This window comes from Lagenorhynchus albirostris, chromosome 11 (assembly GCF_949774975.1).
Source record: "Lagenorhynchus albirostris chromosome 11, mLagAlb1.1, whole genome shotgun sequence".
NCBI classification, from domain to species: Eukaryota; Metazoa; Chordata; class Mammalia; order Artiodactyla; family Delphinidae; genus Lagenorhynchus; species Lagenorhynchus albirostris.
In genome coordinates this window covers 51,611,743-51,632,336 of record NC_083105.1, presented here as the reverse complement: position 1 = coordinate 51,632,336, position 20,594 = coordinate 51,611,743, and the positions used below count along the sequence as shown (strand labels likewise).

Here is a 20,594-nt window from a genome sequence, read left to right as displayed (position 1 = left end):
GCCTCCAGAGCTTAAATTCTGTGTTGGAAGTGCTTGTATCAGGATGGGAAAGGAGACAGCATGGGAAAGCCTTCATGCTTAACTGGGAATCCGGGCTGTGACGGAGAGGTGCCTTTGCCTGGCAGAGGTCACTGGCGTGATCTTTGGAAGTCAAAAGCACCAAGCTTTCGGCAGGGCGTACGGTTTGTAGTAGTTGCTGGTGATGACTGGAACCCTTGCTATGAAGGTGGGGACTCCCAAAGATTGTGTTGGAGGAGGGAAAGAAAAGAGGTGGAAGACAGGGCGTTTTGAAGGGTACTGGAGTTCCTAAACTTGTGAGTGCGGTCAAAGCAGAGAAAGTCTGTCTTAGTACTATTAGCAGACCCTGCGTTTACCCCTCCTCCCACTGGTGTGGTTTTAATTATACAAAATAATTAGCTAGCTAGCTAGCTACAATTTTTGGCCCAAATCACACCTGGAAGCCTTATGAGCCTTCTCTGGAATCACCATCACTGATTACCTTGTTGACATGTTTTAAAGAAGATGGCATTTTGAGGTGTCTGCAGGATGGTGTTGCCTTCAGAATTCATTACAATCACATTCACTTCAAACGCTGCCACTCCATCTTGTTTGCCGAGACATGGAAAACCAACTTGAACAACTAAAGAAAAAGAAGGTATGGAGAAACAGTTTATCTAGTTGATCCCCCTTTTTTTTTTTTTTTTTTTTGCGGTACGTGGGCCTCTCACTGTTGTGGCCTCTCCCGTTGCGGACGTGCAGGCTCAGCGGCCATGGCTCACGGCTCAGCGGCCATGGCTCACGGGCCCAGCCGCTCCGCGGCATGTGGGATCTTCCCGGACCGGGGCACGAACCCGTGTCCCCTGCATCGGCAGGCGGACTCTCAACCACTGCGCCACCAGGGAAGCCCAGTTGATCCCATTTTTACAGAAATCTTGGTAAGAGAGACAAAGAACAAAGCAAAAATGTTCACATTTTGTTATCAGACATGCTTGTATCTCCACTAGAGTACGGACTGTATTTTGATTATCTGGGCATTCTCCACAGAATGTGTACATCATGCTGAGTGGAGAATTAATGACCCTCGTTAATTTGTACCCTACTAATATGAAACTGGGGATATTTTGTTCATAGTCTGAACTTGTACCATCTTGAAAAAAAAGATGGTAAAATGTTCTCTAAGAAGTAAAGGTGCAAATAGGTAGCATAGATTAATTGGGAGAAGAAACTTTGTGAACACCTTCACCAGCCTCCATATAATTCAAAAAGAGCTAAAAGTCAGCACTGCAGAATCTATTAAATAAAGCCTTATAAGCAACACCCCACTGGTTTACTTTTACTATGTATGCTTGAGAGTGACAAAATATCTTCTTTGGAAATATTCTACAACTCAGACTAGACCCCAATCATTGGACTGAGTTAATAAATGTAATATTTTCTCAGGCTATTTGTTAATATTGAGAAGTGTCCATATCTTGGGGATCTAGAAGAGAGTTTTCTGTGATGAAGTAATCTCACAATAGACATATCTAATGGTTTAGGTTCCTAAAGAGGAGACACTTCTTTTTAGTGAAACTGATGATCACTTGGGGTATGTAGTTGTAGACTAAGCAGAGAGTGGGAACTAATAGTGTTGCTGTACAGAGACAGCGAGGAGTTGTCCACAACTTCGGCTGTGAAATACTCACAAATCATTGGGTGGAAATTGGCTCAAGTCATTGGCTGAGAGGCCGATTTCATAAATTTCTGAAATCCACTGGATTATCCTAACATATCCACTGGAGAAGACTAATCTAGCTGATCCACTAGACTCCAGTTCTTCCTCATGAATAGAACAAATATTGCTAAGAGGTATACATATGAAATTCTGTTTCATTTTGTTTCTGTAAGGCAGGTTATGGTTACTGCCAAGCTTGGGAAAATCGTACCATGCCAAGAAAAATCCTTTCCCTTCAGAGTTTTCATAAACCTTTCCCCTAGTTGTACAAGAAGAAGTGAGCTAGAAATTAGTGTGCTCTTTTCCATAATGCACTGCACACCAGTTGGTCATACAATCTTCTTAACGTGCTTGGCAACCAGAAACCACTCTCAAGGCTTTGGCATTGTCAGTGTTCATTACTGTGCTCTTCTCCAAATAACACGGGTTTCCAGTTCTCCTGAATCTTGAGATCTGAGCATTGTAAGTAACTAAATGATGAAAAAAACCCAGATATTTTAACAGAAATAAAAAGAGAGAAAAAAAGCAAACTTGTTTCTGAAGTCCCAAAGTATAATTGTCCCCACTGAAAACCTTGGTTTAATGAAATTGTATATATGAAAATGCAAACTTACAAAATACAAAAATCCATAGTAGGGATTTCCATTTCAAAAGGAAGCAAAGGCCTGTACAAGGAAAACCGCGCTGGATCTGTTATTGCGGGATACTTGTGAAATATACATAGGATTCTTTCTTATGGCTGCATCCCGGATCTGGAAATTTTACTTGGGGACCAAGGGAATCTGAAAGGCTACATGGATACAGAAGATTTGCGAAAAGCAAGACTCCAATTCTTGTTGTAGAGCTTACAGACTTCCTCACTTACTGGCCTTTTCTTTCCTTGTTTGTAACAAATGTCTTCCCTTTTTTTCTGCCCTCTCCTCTATCGGTCTCTACTTTTCTATCTGCCTCTTCTTTTTTCTCCCAGTTTTCTTTTTTTTCCCCTGCTCTGCACCTGGATTGTATCTTCACCGAACAATCGGGCACTTTGAGAACTAACTGGAGGCAGTTTTGTAGGGAAGAACTGTACGGAATTATCTGCTTTTATGGTGAACTTGGCATTTGTGAATGGGTATCCTGTTCACGATATTAATTGCTAGCAGAAACAAGAAAAAGAGCACAAGAGTAAAACGTGGATTTTTCTGAATATGCATTGTGATGACCAGCAGTTACCTTACCGACTGATATCCAGAGGAAAATAATTTGGAAGATTCTTCTGTCTGTGTGGATGACAGGCTCTTGGTGCTCCAGCCAGGCATGAGGGCTGTGCCTTTGAGGTGGGAGAGCCAAGTTCAACACTGGTCCACAAGAGACCTCCCAGCTCCACGTAATATCAAACGGCGAAAATCTCCCAGCTCCACGTAATATCAAATGGCGAAAATCTCCGTGAGATCTCCATCTCAACACCAAGACCCAGCTCCACTCAATGACCAGCAAGCTACAGTGCTGGATACCCTATGCCAAACAACTAGCAAGACAGGAACACAACCCCATCCATTAGCAGAGAGGCTGCATAAAATCATAATAAGGCCACAGACACCCCAAAACACACCACCAGACGTGGACCTGCCCACCAGAAAGACAAGATCCAACCTCATCCACCAGAACACAGGCACTAGTCCCCTCCAGCAGGAAGCCTACACAACCCACTGAACCAACCTTAGCCACTGGGGACAAACACCAAAAACAACGGGAACTATGAACCTGCAGCCGGCGAAAAGGAGACCCCAAACACAGTAAGTTAATCAAAATGAGAAGACAGAGAAACACACAGCAGATGAAAGAGCAAGGCAAAAACCCACCACACCTAACAAATGAAGAGGAAATAGGCAGTCTACCTCAAAAAGGATTCAGAATAATGATAGTAAAGATGAACCAAAATCTTGGAAATAGAATGGAGAAAATACAAGAAACATTTAACAAGGACTTAAAAGAACTAAAGAGCAAACAAACAGTGATAAACAGCACAATAAATGAAATAAAAATTCTCTAGGGGCTTCCCTGGTGGCGCAATGGCTGAGAGTCTGCCTGCTGATGTAAGGTACACGGCTTCATGCCCCGGTCCGGGAAGATCCCACATGCCGCGAAGCGGCTGGGTCCATGAGCCATGGCGGTTGAGCCTGCGCTTCCAGAGCCTGTGCTCTGCAAGGGGAGAGGCCACAACAATGAGAGGCCACGTACCGCAAAAAAAAAAAAAAAAAAAAAAAAAAATCTCTAGAAGGGATCAATAGCAGAATAACTGAGGCAGAAAAACAGATAAGTGACCTGGAAGATAAAATAGTGGAAATAACTACTGCAGAGCAGAATAAAGAAAAAAGAATGAAAAGAATTGAGGACAGTCTCAGAGACCTCTGGGACAACATTAAATGCACCAACATTCGAATAATAGGAGTCCCAGAAGAAGAAGAGAAAAAGAAAGGGACTGAGAAAATATTTGAAGACCTTATAGTTAAAAACTTTCCTAATATGGGAAAGGAAATAGTTAATCAAGTCCAGGAAGCATAGAGAGTCCCATACAGGATAAATCCAAGGAGAAACACGCCAAGACACATATTAATCAAACTATCAAAAATTAGATACAAAGAAAAAATATTAAAAGCAGCAAGGGAAAAACAACAAATAACACACAAGGGAAGCCTCGTAAGTTTAACAGCTGATCTTTCAGCAGAAACTCTGCAAGCCAGAAGGGAGTGGCAGGACATATTTAAAGTGATGAAGGAGAAAAACCTACAACCAAGATTACCCTACCCAGCAGGGATCTCATTCAGATTTGACAGAGAAATTAAAAGCTTTACAGACAAGCAAAGCTAAGAGAATTCAGCACCACCAAACCAGCTTTACAACAAATGCTAAAGGAACTTCTTTAGGCAGGAAACACAAGAGAAGGAAAAGACCTACAATAACAAACCCAAAACAATTAAGAAAATGGTAATAGGAACATACATATCGATAATTACCTTAAATATAAATGGATTAAATCCTCCAACCAAAAGACACAGACTGGCTGAATGGATACAAAAACAAGACCCATATATGTGCTGTCTACAGTAGACCCACTTCAGACCTAGGGACACATACAGACTGAAAGTGAGGGGATGGAAAAAGATATTCCATGCAAATGGAAATCAAAAGAAAGCCAGAGTAGCAATTCTCATATCAGAGAAAATAGACTTTAAAACAAAGACTATTACAAGAAACAAAGAAGGACACTACATAATGATCAAGGGATCAATCCAGAAAAAGATATAACAATTGTAAATATTTATGCACCCAACATAGGAGCACCTCGGTACATAAGGCAAATACTAACAGCCATAAAAGCGGAAATGGACAGTAACACAATCATAGTAGGGGACTTTAACACCCCACTTTCACCAATAGACAGATCATCCAAAATGAAAATAAATAAGGAAACACAAGCTTTAAATGATACATTAAACAAGATGGACTTAATTGATATTTATAGGACATTCCATCCAAAAACAACAGAATACACATTCTTCTCAAGTGCTCATGGAACATTCTCCAGCATAGATAACATCTTGGTTCACAAATCAAGCCTTGGTAAATTTAAGAAAACTGAAATCATATCAAGTATCTTTTCCAACCACAACGCTATGAGACTAGATATCAATTACAGGAAAAAATCTGTAAAAAATACACACACATGAAGGCTAAACAATACACTACTTAATAACCAAGAGATCACTGAAGAAATCAAAGAGGAAATCAAAAAATACCTAGAAACAAATGACAATGAAAACACGATGACCCAAAACCTATGGGATGCAGCAAAAGCAGTTCTAAGAGGAAAGTTTATAGCAATACAATCCTACCTTAAGAAATAAGAAACATCTCAAATAAACAACCTAACCTTACACCTAAAGCAATTAGAGAAAGTAGAACAAAAAAACCCCAAAGTTAGCAGAAGGAAAGAAATCATAAAAATCAGATCAGAAAGGAATGAAGGAAACGATAGCAAAGATCAATAACACTAAAAGCTGGTTCTTTGAGAAGATAAACAAAATTGTTAAACTATTAGCCAGACTCATCAAGAAAAAAAGGGAGAAGACTCAATAGAATTAGAAATGAAAAAGGAGAAGTAACAACTGACACTGCAGAAATACAAAGGATCATGAGAGATTACTACAAGCAACTATATGCCAATAAAATGGACAACCTGGAAGAAATGGACAAATTCTTAGAAATGCACAACCTTCTGAGAATGAACCAGGAAGAAATAGAAAATATGAACAGACCAATCACAAGCACTGAAATTGAAACTGTGATTAAAAATCTTCCAACAAACAGAAGCCCAGGACCAGATGGCTTTACAGGCAAATTCCATCAAACATTTAGAGAAGAGCTAACACCTATCCTTCTCAAACTCTTCCAAAATATAGCAGAGTTAGGAATACTCCCAAACTCATTCTATGAGGCCACCATCACCCTGATACCAAAACCAGACAAAGATGTCACAAAGAAAGAAAACTACTGGCCAATATCACTGATGAATATAGATGCAAAAATCCTCAACAAAATCCTAGCAAACAGAATCCAACAGCCCATTAAAAGGATCATACACCATGGTCAAATGGGGTTTAACCCAGGAATGCAAGGATTCTTCAATATACGCAAATCAATCAATGTGATACACCATATTAACAAATTGAAAGAGAAAAACCATATGATCATCTCTACAGATGCAGAGAAAGCTTCTGACAAAATTCAACACCGATTTATAATAAAAACCCTCCAGAAAGTAGGCATAGGGGGAACTTTCCTCAACATAATAAAGACCATATATGACAAAACCACACCCAACATCGTCCTCAATGGTGAAAAAGAGAAACCATTTCCACTAGGATCAGGCACAAGACAAGGTTGCCCACTCTCACCACTATTATTCATCATAGTTTTGGAAGTTTTAGCCACAGCAATCAGAGAAGAAAAATAAAAGGAATCCAAATTGGAAAAGAAGAAGTAAAGCTGTCACTGTTTGCAGATGACATGATACTATACATAGAGAATCCTAAAGATGCTACCAGAAAACTACTAGAGCTAATCAATGAATTTGGTAAAATAGCAGGATACAAAATTAATGTGCAGAAATCTCTTGCATTTCTATACACTAATGATGAAAAATCTGAAAATGAAATTAAGAAAACACTCCCATTTACCATTGCAACCAAAAGAATGAAATATCTATGAATAAATCTACCTAAGGAGACAAAAGACCTGTATGCAGAAAATTATAAGACACTGATGAAAAAAATTAAAGATGATACAAATAGATGGAAAGATATACCATGTTCTTGGAAGAATCAACATTGTGAAAATGACTCTACTACCCAAAGCAATCTACAGATTCCATGAATCCCTATCAAACTACCAATGGCATTTTTCACAGAACTAGAATAAAACATTGCACAATTTTTATGGAAACACAAAAGACCCTGAATAGCCAAAGCAACCTTGAGAAAGAAAAATGGAGGTGGAGGAATCAGGCTCCCTGACTTCAGACTATACTACAAAGCTACAGTAATCAAGACAGTATGGTACTTGCACAGAGACAGAAATGTAGATCAATGGAACAGGATAGAAAGCCCAAAGATAAACCCACACACATATGGTCACCTTATCTTTGATAAAGGAGGCACCCTCTTCAATAAGACAGCCTGGAAAAAAGACAGCCTCTTCAATAAGTGGTGCTGGGAAAACTGGACAGCTACATGTAAAAGAATGAAATTATAATACTCCCTAACACCATAAACTAAAATAAACTCAAAATGGATTAAAGACCTAAATGTAAGGCCAGACACCATAAAACTCTGAGAGGAAAACATAGGCAGAACATGATGACATAAATCACAGCAAGATCCTTTTTGACCCACCTCCTAGAGAAATGGAAATAAAAACAAAAATAAACAAATGGGACCTAATGAAACTTTAAAGCTTTTGCAGAGCAAAGGAAACTATAAACAAGACCAAAAGACAACCCTCAGAATGGGAGAAAATATTTGCAAACAAAGCAACTGACAAAGGATTAATCTCCAAAATTTACAAGCATCTAAATATTAAAAAAACAAAAAAACCAATCCAAAAATGGGCAGAAGACCTAAATAGACATTTCTCCAAAGAAGATATACAGGTTGCCAAGAAACACATGAAAGGACGCTCAACATCACTAATCATTAGAGAAATGCAAATCAAAACTATAATGAGGTATCACCTCACACCAGTCAGAATGGCCACACTCAAACAAAAATCTACGAACAATAAATGCTGGAGAGGTTGTGGAGAAATGGGAATCCTCTTGCCCTGTTGGTGGGAATGTAAATTGATACAGCCACTATGGAGAACAGTATGGAGTTTCCTTAAAAAACTAAAAATAGAACTACCATATGACCCAGCAATCCCATTACTGGGCATATACCCTGAGAAAACCATAATTCAAAAAGAGTCATGTACGACAGTGTTCATTGCAGCAGTATTTACAGTAGCCAGGATATGGTAGCAACCTAAGTGTCCGTTGACAGATGAATGGATGAAGAAGATGTGGCACATATATACAATGGAATATTACTCAGCCATAAAAAGAATCAAAACTGAGTTATTTGCAGTGAGGTGGATGGACCTAGGGACTGTCATACAGAGTGAAGTAACTCAGAAAGAGAAAAACAAAGACCATATGCTAACACATATAAGGTGTCTAAAAAAAAAAAAAGGTTGTGAAGCACCTAAGGGCAGGACAGGAATAAAGATGCAGACGTAGGGAATGGACTTGAGGACACAGGGTGGGGGAAGGGTAAGCTGGGACGAAGTGAGAGAGTGGCATGGACATATATACACTACCAAATGTAAAACAGATAGCTAGTGGGAAGCAGCCACATAGCACAGGGAGATCAGTTCGGTGCTTTGTGTCCACCTAGAGGGGTGGGATAGGGAGGGTAGAAGGGAGACGCAAGAGGGAGGAGAAATGGGGATAAATGTATATTTATAGCTGATTCACTTTGTTATACAGCAGAAACTAACACACCACTGTAAAGCAATTATACTCCAAAAAAGATGTTTTAAATCTTCCACCCTGAGACCAGTATGGTGTTCATACAGCCTCAGCCTCGGTCATGCAAACCACTGCCTCACAGCAAGGGAAGAGATGAATAAGGTGGGCGAGATCTCATCCTCGACACCACATGATTATAAGCTGTTCCATGAGTATAAATCATCCAACACAAATAGTCATCCATTCATTCTCTCAGCAAATGCTTACTGAGTACCTACGCTGGGCTTCACTTTCTAAGGATGGGGGTCACCCGGAAGAAGATGGTCCTCCCAGCATTAACACCTATTTGACAATTTCTACACATTGGATTCCTGATGGTCTTGGTTGAGAAACACCCCTGCTCTGTTGGTTTCATGGGATGACAGAGAAAGAGTGTTCCAACAGGTAAAGCCTTGGCTTGATGGAAACTGTTTTTCGTTATCCAACTGAGGAATTTTACTGAACCACCCTGCAGTTTGTATTTCCTGTTTTTGTTCTCTTCAGATGCCAGAAAGCAGGCACTTCATAACTGTTAAAGATCAAGAGTTTTCTTTTTCGTGCAACGCTTAGGCATATAGGAGTCTGTAGGATAAAAGAACACCTTAGCAGCTTGAGGGTATTAAATAGACCAGCAGAGTAATGAACGCTACCTGGACGCTTAGGAGCAAGACACACTGATTTGGTTACTTTTTAATAATTCAAGTTACCCTCACTGCTCATGCTGGGGGGACTGAGCTTAATGAGGCTAATGAATAACTGCCCTGAAATGAACTACAATCCCCATAAACTTCTTGCACCTGCATTTCTGCAAACAAATCCTACATCTGCCTCCAAAAATCTCTATGGGGGGAGGGGGGGTTGTCCGTGTAAAATGTGTGTGTGTGTGTGTGTGTGTGTGTGTGTATAAATGCGCACACATGTGCATGAGTCACCTCATCCCAGGCTTGTTCTTTTTAGTCTCACCTTGCCCGAAGTATCATCCACTTTTTCTTCTACATTTTATTAAAGATTCTAAATTATTAGCAAATGATGTTTTCTCTAAACATGACCTATTAAAGTGTTCTTATATCATATATTCAAAACCTTACTGCTTCAATATCCTAAGAAGTAGAATTTCAGTAAACTTTTTTTTTTTACTAGACACAAAAAATTGATAAAACTGGGAAGATTTTGGATATAAGCATTTGATTAGAAATCCAAAGGTTCAAGATTTATTTTAAGTTGAGGAGGTATAACTGTGCAATTAATTAATACCTTTTAATGGGCTAAATGAGTTTGTACCTCTTTAATAATCAGAAAAAGACAAAAGAAAAATTCAAAAATATGAAATGGAAATTGAGAGACATGTTATGTATTTATCTTACTCCTGACCACTTCTTAAGAAAAAGAACAAATATGCTCAAGAAAAATTTTATAGAAAATTATCTTCGACTAAAAAGGAACACCAAGTGACGTGGCATGAGACTGAGTAATGCCCTATTCCAAGAATTTGGTGGTCATATTCTAAGAACTTTCTTGTCTCCATGATGTAGCAGTATGCAGTAATACTAGCATTATCATCTGAGCGGAATTGGGGTACCCATGTATCTGGAATGGGATATTCATATCCTTGAGGCTACAAATCTTAGGTGAGTGTATCTCCAGAACCCAAGGCCTTTTTCCTTCATAGGAGCTTCCTAGAACCTAAACCCATCTGGATTGGAAGCCCTCTGGGAGGGCTGTGAGTCATATCGGCAGCACTGGGATGACCCAAGAGAAACCCAGATTCACACTCTTCCTGTCTATACCCACATGGGCGCCTATGCCAGGAAATTAGAGAAACTCTGTGCTTATTTAGTCCCCAACTTTACAGTGCTGGGATGTGGCAATACAAATACATTGGAAGTAGTAGATAACTACAACCTGAAAATGGACTCTGTAAGGGTGCCTGATTTCCTGATTATTTCATCAATTTAAATTAGCTCCTCAGCAAAGGAAACCATAAACAAAATGAAAAGACAACCTACAGACTGGGAGAAAATATTTGCAAATGATGCAACCGACAAGGGGTTAATTTTCAAAATATACTAACATCTCATACAGCTCAATATAAAAAAAAAAACAATCAAAAAATGGGCAGAAGATCTAAATAGACATTTCTCCAAATAAGGCATACAGATGGCCAACAGGCACATGAAAAGATGCTCAATATCACTAATCATTAGAGAAGTGCAAATCAAAATTAAAATGACGTACCACCTCACACCAGTCAGAGTGGCCATCATTAAAACGTCTACAAATAACAAATGCTGGGGAGGGTGTGCAGAAAAGGGAAGCCTTCCTACACTGTTGGTGGGAATGTAAGTTGGTGCGGCCACTATGGAAAACAGTATGGAGGTTACTCAGAAAACTAAAAAAGATCTACCATATGATTCAGCAATTCCACTCCTGGGCATATATCCAGAGAAAATTCTAATTTGAAAAGATACAAGCACCCCTTTGTTCATAGCAGCACTATTTACAATAGCCAAGTCATGGAAACAACCTAAATGTCCATCAACAGATGCATGGAGAAAGAAGATATGGTGTGTGTGTGTGTGTGTGTGTGTGTGTGTGTGTGTATATATATATATAGTGGAATATTACTCAGCCATAAAAAAGAATGAAATAATGCCATTTGCAGCTACATGCATGGACCTAGAGATGATCATACTAAGTGAAGTAAGTCAGAAAGACAAATACCATATGATATCACTTATCTGTGGAACCTAAAACATGACACAAATGAACTTACATACGAAACAGACTCACACAGAGAACAGACTTGTAGTTGCCAAGGGGGAGGGGTGTGGGGGAGTGATGGATGGGGAGTTTGGGACTAGCAGATGCAAACTATTATATATAGAATGTATAAACAACAGTGTCCTATTGCATAGCTCAGGGAACTATATTCAATATCCTATAATAAACCCTAATGGAAAAGAAAAAAATTAGCTCCTAACGAGATCTTCATTTGATGTCTGACAAATTATTCTAATGTTCCTCTAAAAGAACAAGACTAATCTTTTTTAAGAGACAGGATTGTGCTATCAATTATTTTAATATAAAACTATAAATATTATAATATTAGAACAAACAGTAGTCTCTAAAACCAACTCTTATCTATAAAAAACTTATTGTAAAATAAAGAGCATATCTTGAGTCAGTCCAACCTCTTACGCTGGAGAAGTCGACAATTCAGAAAAATAATTCAGGTTGAGCCCTACCTCATACTACTGCCAAAATAAATTTTTGTAAAATATTAGAAGCATGTGTAAATTATCACCTAATGGTTCTCTGGAATAGGAATTAATTTCCAAGCATAAAAGTAATAGGAAAAACATCACAAAGGAAAAGATAGTTTTGACCACACAGGATTTTAAAGCCTCTGCATATCCCTCCTCAAAAAAATAAAACATAAATTGAAAAAATTGCAATCAACAGTCAGTACTTTACAGTGAGCTTTGCAAATTAATAAGAACCACAGTATTTCAATATAAAAATGAGCACGGCACACAGACATTTACATTGTCTAACAGATACAAGAAAATAACTTCCTACCTCATAGGAATTTAAAAAATCAAATTGAAAGAACACTGAGAAACCACTTTTCACTTTTTAAGTCAGCAAAACAGCTACCATGATTAATAACACATGTTGATGAAGTTAGTAAGCCAGGCACTCTCCAACACTGCTAGCCAGGGTGCAAATAGGCACAGCCTTTGCGGAAAGTAATTTGGCATTTTGGCAATTTAAGAGCCTTTTAAAAAGTTCATAGTTCATATCCTTTGACACAATAATTTTACCTCTAAGAATCTATTCTTAACAAAATAATGAGATGAACTTTAAGATTTTGCTACACACGTGAATCCAACAAGTATTTTCTGAGAGCCTGTTCTATGCTGGGCCCTGTGTTGGCAGTCATGGTGAATAAGACAAACAGGGCTACTGACCATCTGTTACTTTAAAAATGATGTTTACTGTGCTATTTCTAGTATGCCAACCCTAAAAACAATCTAAGTAACACAATAAGGGAATGAGTAAATAAATTACGCTATGTTCATAAAACAATATTATAAGGGCATTAAAAATAACTTTTGGAAATATGTGTAGTGACATGGGAAAATGCTTATGTTAAAATGTTAAAAGCCAAAAAATCATTATGCAAGACCAAATATATAATATTACTACAATTATGTAAAAATATATATATACTCAATGTAACATAGGTTACATAAGTGATCTCTGTAGTTTTCTACAAGTCATAAAACCTGGGCTCTAGTCTCAGCTTCACTGCTTATTATGTGACTATGGGAAAGTCAGCTGAACTTCACAAGCCCCAATTTTCTAATTTGTAAAATGGAGCCGTAATTCAGGCCTTGATGCCCTCCCAGAACACAAATTAGATAATGCATGAACTGGTGTTTTGTAAGTTGAAAAGTTCTAAACAAATAACTGCATACTAGATTTTCTTAGTAGAGAAGAATGATTAGATCTGAAAGACTGAACCCCTTTCTCCTACTTTGCTATGTCTCCTCTCTACTTCAAATTCCTATTCAGGGCTTCCCTGGTGGCGCAGTGGTTAAGAGTCCGCCTGCCGATGCAGGGGACACGGGTTCGTGCCCCGGTCCGGGAAGATCCCACATGCCGCGGAGCGGCTGGGCCCATGCCATGGCCGCTGAGCCTGCACGTCCGGAGCCTGTGCTCCGCAATGGGAGAGGCCACACCAGTGAGAGGCCCACGTACCGCAAAAAAAAAAAAAAAAAAAAAAAAAAAAAATTCAATACAATGTTCATTTAGGGGAAGTTTTTCTTGACTTGTCCCATTCTCTCTCGATCACTTACTTTGCATCTTTGCCACATTTATATGTACTACATTAATTCACACTTGTTGGCCAAGTATATCTCACATAGTGACTTTTCTTTTTCTAATCTGGAATCATTTATGAACTGAGTTTTTAGGAAATTCTAAAACTTCCATTTCTTCATGCCTATCCTAATCTTTTGCCCAAAGGAAATAGAGACATAACAACTGATTTGCCCTAAAATCAATAGATCTCTTCAGGAAAACATTCTGTAATGTCTCTGATGGGTGACAACTGGATCTAAAATATTATTCCCATCGCTATTATATTTTAAGTGTAAACCTTTCTCTGAGGCGAAGACCACCCACCTGATGCCTTGTGAGGCACTGTTCCCAGCAGAGGGACATTGACGGTTGGGTCTGCCATGATGCCTTTATCCAGGGAGCGCAAGGACAGGAATTCATAGAAGTATTCTGCCTACAACAAAAGGCATTGACAATCAGCACCATGGAAACCACAGAGAGTGGGAAGGCACTTCTCAATTCATCATCCCTCTGATGGAAGACTGACATTTTTCACTACAGGAATTCTGGAGCATACGGCACTTAAAATACTGTGTAGGCATAACTCTCTCTTCTGGGTTTTAGAACTCTAGAATTAGACTCTGCTTGGAGAGAAGTGATTCTTTAAAAATATTAATAACACATGTCCACGATATTCACAAGGTAGCCTTTTAGCTTAAAAGGATTGAGAAAACTTCTCTTAAGGAAACAGGTGATGTCAAAACAATCTTCAACTAGCCCTTAGAAAATCCATCTGAGCTTCTTGGGTCATTCTTTAATTCTTTTCAAATCTGACGTGAGTCTTTGACCAGAATTTGGAAAGATGTAATAAGTAAGTGATAATGAAAGCAGCAACCTATTGGCAAAAGAAGACATGAAATTCCAAAATTTAATTATCTTGGTGTGAATGTTTATTTTTCAGTATCATTCCCTCTGGAAGGTTTATATTTAACATCTCAATTTAATTATGGAGAGAAAAGTCTAAAAATGTGAAAACCACCTCTTCAATATGACAACAAGCCGTAAAGCTTTATATTGTAAACATTTTCATTTTCCCACTGAGTCTAGTTGAGAAAATGATTCTTGCTACTTGAATGGCCATGAAATACTGAAAGTAGTGATGTATAATCTCACTTAAGCTTTGATGCTTAACTGATTCTCAGCTGGATTATTAAAACGGTTTGTGATGGAAACAATGTGTTCTTGCTTAAGAATAAAGAACAATCAATAAATAGCACAGATTCTGAAATGAAAGATAGGCAGATTGAGAGGTTCTGCAGTTATCTGCAGGATATCCAGAATTTGGATGGCTTAATTAAGTTGATTACATAAACATGGGCTAGGAAGAGGTTTAAAAAAGAATACAGCCTATCTTATATACAGTATAAAAATTTATATGCAGTATAAAATTTATTTTCCAATGTGGAAGATATAAGAGATATATGGTAGACATTGACACAACTTTCTGCCTTAAGTCACCATATCAATGTATTAGGCATTAAGGGCTTTACCATGAGGGTGATCATGCAAAAGGGTAATCTCAGCAGCTATAGGGACACTGTCCATGCCTGGAGTGAGTTGAAAAGCACTTGCAGCTTTCACTAGGTCAGAAGGGGCACCTTCACTGACCAAGTTCCCACTGCAACCGCTTCTTTGAATTGTGGCAGTGGTCCCAGAAGACCACTGTGAAAGGTCCCCTGGGTGGGTAAAAAGAGTTGTGTGGATTAATTTTACTAAATTCATTCACTAGGAGCGCCCTGAGGATAAAGGGTCATAAGACAGTTAGTTCCTACCCTGTCTAAGGGAAGGATTGCAAGAATTCTGACGAAAAGAGTGTCATCAGGAAAGGTCATTCAATGGGAATGAATTCCTTTGAAAAAGAAAACATTATTTATGTCCCTTCAGGAAAACCAACGACTATTAAAAGTGGGCTGCTACTTAGACGGCGTTTCGTGAATCTAGGTGTTTTAAATGACTTCCACCGGCTGTGCTTCCCTCTATACTTTACTAGATAATATTTGTCATTCCCCTTTTTGTTCTAAAGCATATCGTGGTAGGTATTATGAAGGGATTTAGCACTGTATGCCCTTGTAATTAATAACTTTTGGTTACTTGTATTACCAAGTACAGTAATATCAGCTAGCAACAATAACACAACAACCACTTGTGAAATTCCACATGCCAAAATATTCGAAATATTTGTATTTATAGTACATTTAACAATGGAAAAGAGCTGAGTGGACAGAGTGCAAATATGTTGAAAATAAAACATTTCAGTAGCTATATTGCTTCAAATAACACATAATGTTATCATTTGCTGCTCCATAATTATACCTTTCACGTTATAAATTAAATCTGTTTATATGGATGATGTATTTTAAAAATGCATTTATAAAAACTAATATAATTTCAGTACGTTTTTAAAATCATTTTTTGCATTAATAAGAAAAAGGATGGAAGACTAGACACCAAGATTAAAACAATGACTGTGTAGGATTTTTTTTTTAATTGGAGTGTAATTGCTGTACGATGTTGTGTTAGTTTCTGTTGTACAACAATGTGAATCAGCTATATCCCACCCCTCTAGGTCATAACAGAGCACTGAGCTGAGCTCCCTGTGCTATGTGGCTGCTTCCCACTAGCTGTCTATTTTACACATGGTAGTGTATATATGTCAATGCTACTCTCTCACTTCGTCCCACCCTGCGTCCACAAATCCCTTCTCTACGTCTGCGTCTCTTTTCCAAATTTTCCACATGTGGTTCCATGACTTTTATAGTGAAATAAATACACTTATTTAACAACAGACATTAATCATATACCCTGCTTTCAGTTCTGTGTGGCTGATGAGAATCATTGGCTCTATTTGTATAAATCTCTGATCAGAGTTGAAATATTCTTCTTGGGCTTCTATTTAGTGGGGCCACGCTCACGTAACAATGTATTTAATCTCCGGCAGTCTCCCTGAAAGTGTGCTTCCAGAAAACAACACTCGGTATTTAAGCAGATTCTGAATGTCTCTTTCAAAAGCTTTTGATGACGTTCACAGAAAGTGGGGCTGAAAGAATTTCACTCAGTCCAGAAATATAACTTCATAGAACCTTTGGGTCTCCTGTTGTTGCTTTTGAGTGTGGTCACGTAAAGTAGGTTGGGAAGCACGAATGCGCTATATTCAGTTCCAGAGAGTTTATAATTGGCATTGGCATGGCCTCGCCACAGGATGCAGCTAGGTTTAATAAACTTCTCTGGCAAGCCAATACTCTGATCTTATCAATCACAGATTTTACACTACAGGTTTTAGGATGTCCGTTTGATTTCTTTGAGAATCAGTAAACATCATGGCTTTTCTACTACAGTTCTATCACAAGGAACTGGTCAAAACAGTTTCTTCTTCGGATCTTATCAGCAAAAGGCAGCTGCCAGAGAAAACCTTTTTACTTATTTGGCTTTCTTTTTAGAGATGATGATGCTGTAATCTCTAAAGTATATAATTTTCTTCATACGTGGTATATATTTTTCAAAAGGACTTTGTCCATGTTCATGTCCACTGCCTTCTTACAAACTCCAACTTGAAAACCACTTAGAAATTGACCCACCCTTTGTCTGATCTCAACACTGACTTCTTTCAGTTTCACTTTGTCATTATAAAGCAATCTATCAAAATCACCAATACCATATAAATATTTTTACAAATAAATTATCATCACCATGAGGTAGAGATGAAATATATTCCTCATTTAGCTTAAGGGCTTAAATATTTCCCTCAAAATCATAGAAAATGGCTGATGGAAGAGGTGATAGATTTATTAATGTCATATTATAACTCCTAGACAGGACTTTCTGTTTTTACTTTATTTATAATCAACATTCTTAGTCCCAAAACTCTCTCCTGGAAAAACTTATTTGGGGGCAAATAAAACCTAAATTCTATGCCAAAGAGAACAGAGAGCTAGCTTTAAAGTTTGGGAACAAGTTTCACAAATTGCACATTTATTATTGAGATAAAAGTAACTCAGAGCATGAACTGCAATAGGGAGGTGGCATGTTGGAGAGCATAAAACCTCTATTAGGAAAAAGTACATTCTGTTACATTAAATGACACTAGTGGAAACTCAGGTAGGGGTAACTAGGATGCTTATTTGGGAAACACATGAAAGGACTGCCTTGTATTCAAACAAAGAATGGGTCTATTCAGAAGAATAATTCACTTCTAAATTAAGTTGCTGAGGAATCTTGCTGGCCTGGTTTGCCACGCAGTAAATTTCCTTTTCAGAGAGAGGTATAAAAGACACCCAAATATTATCAAGAAAGGAGGGCTGGAAGCCATTTAACTTGCTTCCAAGCAACTTGGCTGAATATTAGAGTTCCTTCCAGAAGAGATGAAGACATCATTTACAGCAAAATGGGACAACTCATAAGGCCTTTGCTCTGGCACTCATTTTTGGGTAGACATGGAGAAAGGAAGCAGAGAATTGCATTAACCATTGGAAGGAATGGAGAGAATCCAGTATTTCTTTTCCACCTTTGAAGTTCTGAGTTTATGGTATACACTTAATCTAAGAAGCACAATAATTGCAGGAACCTCTGAGTTAAGAATCAAAGGTTCTTCATAAAACCATGGCTCTCAAACCTCTTTTAACTTCATGGATTACGATGTTGGCCTAAGTATTCATGGGAAAACTTAAACAATAAAGGTATCGTATTTGTCCCTCCAAAATTTTCAGGTGATTTAAAACTACAGAACAGGACTTCCCTGGTGGCGCAGTGGGTAAGAATCCTCCTGCCAATGCAGGGGACACGGGTTCGAGCCCTGGTCTGGGAAGATCCCACGTGCCACAGAGCAACTAAGCCCGTGCGCCACAACTACTGAGCCTGCGCTCTAGAGCCCGCGAGCCACAACTACTGAAGCCCACGCGCCTAGAGCCCGTGCTCCGCAACAAGAGAAGCCACCGCAATGAGAAGCCTGCACACCACAATGAAGAGCAGCCCCCACGTACCACAGTTAGAGAAAGCCCACGCGCAGAAATGAAGAGGTCTTCATTTCTTCACGCAGCCAAAAATAAAAAATATAAATAAATAAATTTATTAAAAAAATACAGAACATACTGCCATAAAGTTTGAAATTTTACCAATAATTTTTGCTGAGTGTTCATTATACTCTAGTCACTGTTCATTTAATTGTCACAACAGCCTACTATTATAGCATACAAGTATGTTCAGCCAGGCCCTGAGCCTGAGAATTACTAAAGGGATATAAAATAGCTCCTACACGGTATGTGAAATGCAAGAAGAAATCTACTAAAATAAGCAAGAAAGGAAAATAGTTCAATGCTGAAGTCCCAAACAAAACGAATAAGCATGCCCAATGCTTAAAATAATCTGACACCTGAATGTCTAGACCAAAAATGCCAGATCTCACGTTCTTCCTCGGCATTCTTCTTGTGACCTCTCTGCAAAATTTCATCCTTCAAACTCACAACTCCTTATCCTTGGATTCTGCGACAGTCCACTGATTCTTGTCCCCCATCTTGACCTTCCTGCATGTCTTTATTAAGTCTCCTTTCAGCTCACAGTCTCAGAAAATCATTTGGACTCAAGCCTCAGCTCTTCATTCGTTACGTTCTGCCATAAAACTCCTGCACTTTCACAGACTGAAGTACTGAATATTTCCTTCTGAGCAATGATGCTCAGCGTGAAACATTTACACCACGTCATGGCGTGCTGTTTCAGCATGGAGCCTCATTCACAAAGCACCATCCCCACCTGATTTCTTTGCATCTGTCGACAGTATTATCATTTTTCCAGAATAAAGGCACCAAACCTTAGAGTTGTTTATTGCCTCTCCCGATAGCCAGACACAAAAATCTTATCCTTTCTCTTTTCGTAATTTTTTTTAAACATCTTTATTGGAGTATAATTGCTTTACAATGGTGTGTTAGTTTCTGCTTTATAACAAAGTGAATCAGCTATACATATACATATGTTCCCATATCTCCTCCCTCTTGCGTCTCCCTCTCTCCCACCCTCCCTATCCCACCCCTCTAGGTGGTCACAAAGCACCGAGCTGATCTCCCTGTGCTATGCGGCTGCTTCCCACTAGCTATCTATTTTACGTTTGGTAGTGTATATATGTCGATGCCACTCTCTCACTTTGTCCCAGCTTACCCTTCCCCCTCCCCATATCCTCAAGTCCATTCTCTAGTAGGTCTGCGTCTTTATTCCCGTCTTAACCCTAGGTTCTTCATGACCTTTTTTTTTTTCTTAGATTCCATATATGTGTTAGCATACGGTATTTGTTTTTCTCTTTCTGACTTACTTCATTCACTCTGTATGACAGACTCTAGGTCCATCCACCTCACTACAAATAACTCAAATTCGTTTCTTTTTATGGCTGAGTTATATTCCATTGTATATATGTGCCACATCAATTCCGTCTCTTCCTTTCATTCCCCCTGCTCACCCTAACCCAACCTTTATTTCTTCAAGGTGGCATTACTGTAACATTTCTGAAATATCCTTCCTCTCTGCCGCTTTAAAATATCTGCCATAACATAAGCCAATATATCTAATGAAAACATCACTTTTTTACTGAAGTGTAGTTGATTTACAATATTGTGTTAGTTTCAGGTGCACCACATAGTGATTCAGTATTTTTGCAGATTATATTCCATGATAGGTTATTACAAGATAATGGGTATACTTCCTGGTGCTACACAGTATATACTTGTTGCTTATCTATTTTATATATAGTAGTTTCTATTTCTTAATCCTGTCCTCTTAGTTTGCCTCTCCCCCCTTCCCTCGCTCCTTTGGTAACCACAAGCTTGTATTCTATATCTGTGAGTCTGTTTCTGTTTTGTATATACATTTATTTGTATTATTTTTTATTTTTTTGATGTGGACCATTTTTAA

The 20,594-nt window shown here is 38.5% G+C and overlaps 1 protein-coding gene across 1 annotated transcript in view; it reads right to left on the bottom strand.

The window, feature by feature from the left end:
- WIF1 (WNT inhibitory factor 1) overlaps positions 1 to 20,594 on the bottom strand; it is an 86,697-nt gene that overhangs the window by 22,710 nt on the left and 43,393 nt on the right. Inside the window, exons 3-4 of the mRNA XM_060165548.1 lie at positions 13,989 to 14,097; positions 500 to 640 (exon numbers count right to left, since the gene is read on the bottom strand). Of these exons, the coding sequence (XP_060021531.1) occupies positions 500 to 640; positions 13,989 to 14,097 (250 nt within the window). The remainder of the gene's footprint in view (positions 1 to 499; positions 641 to 13,988; positions 14,098 to 20,594) is intronic.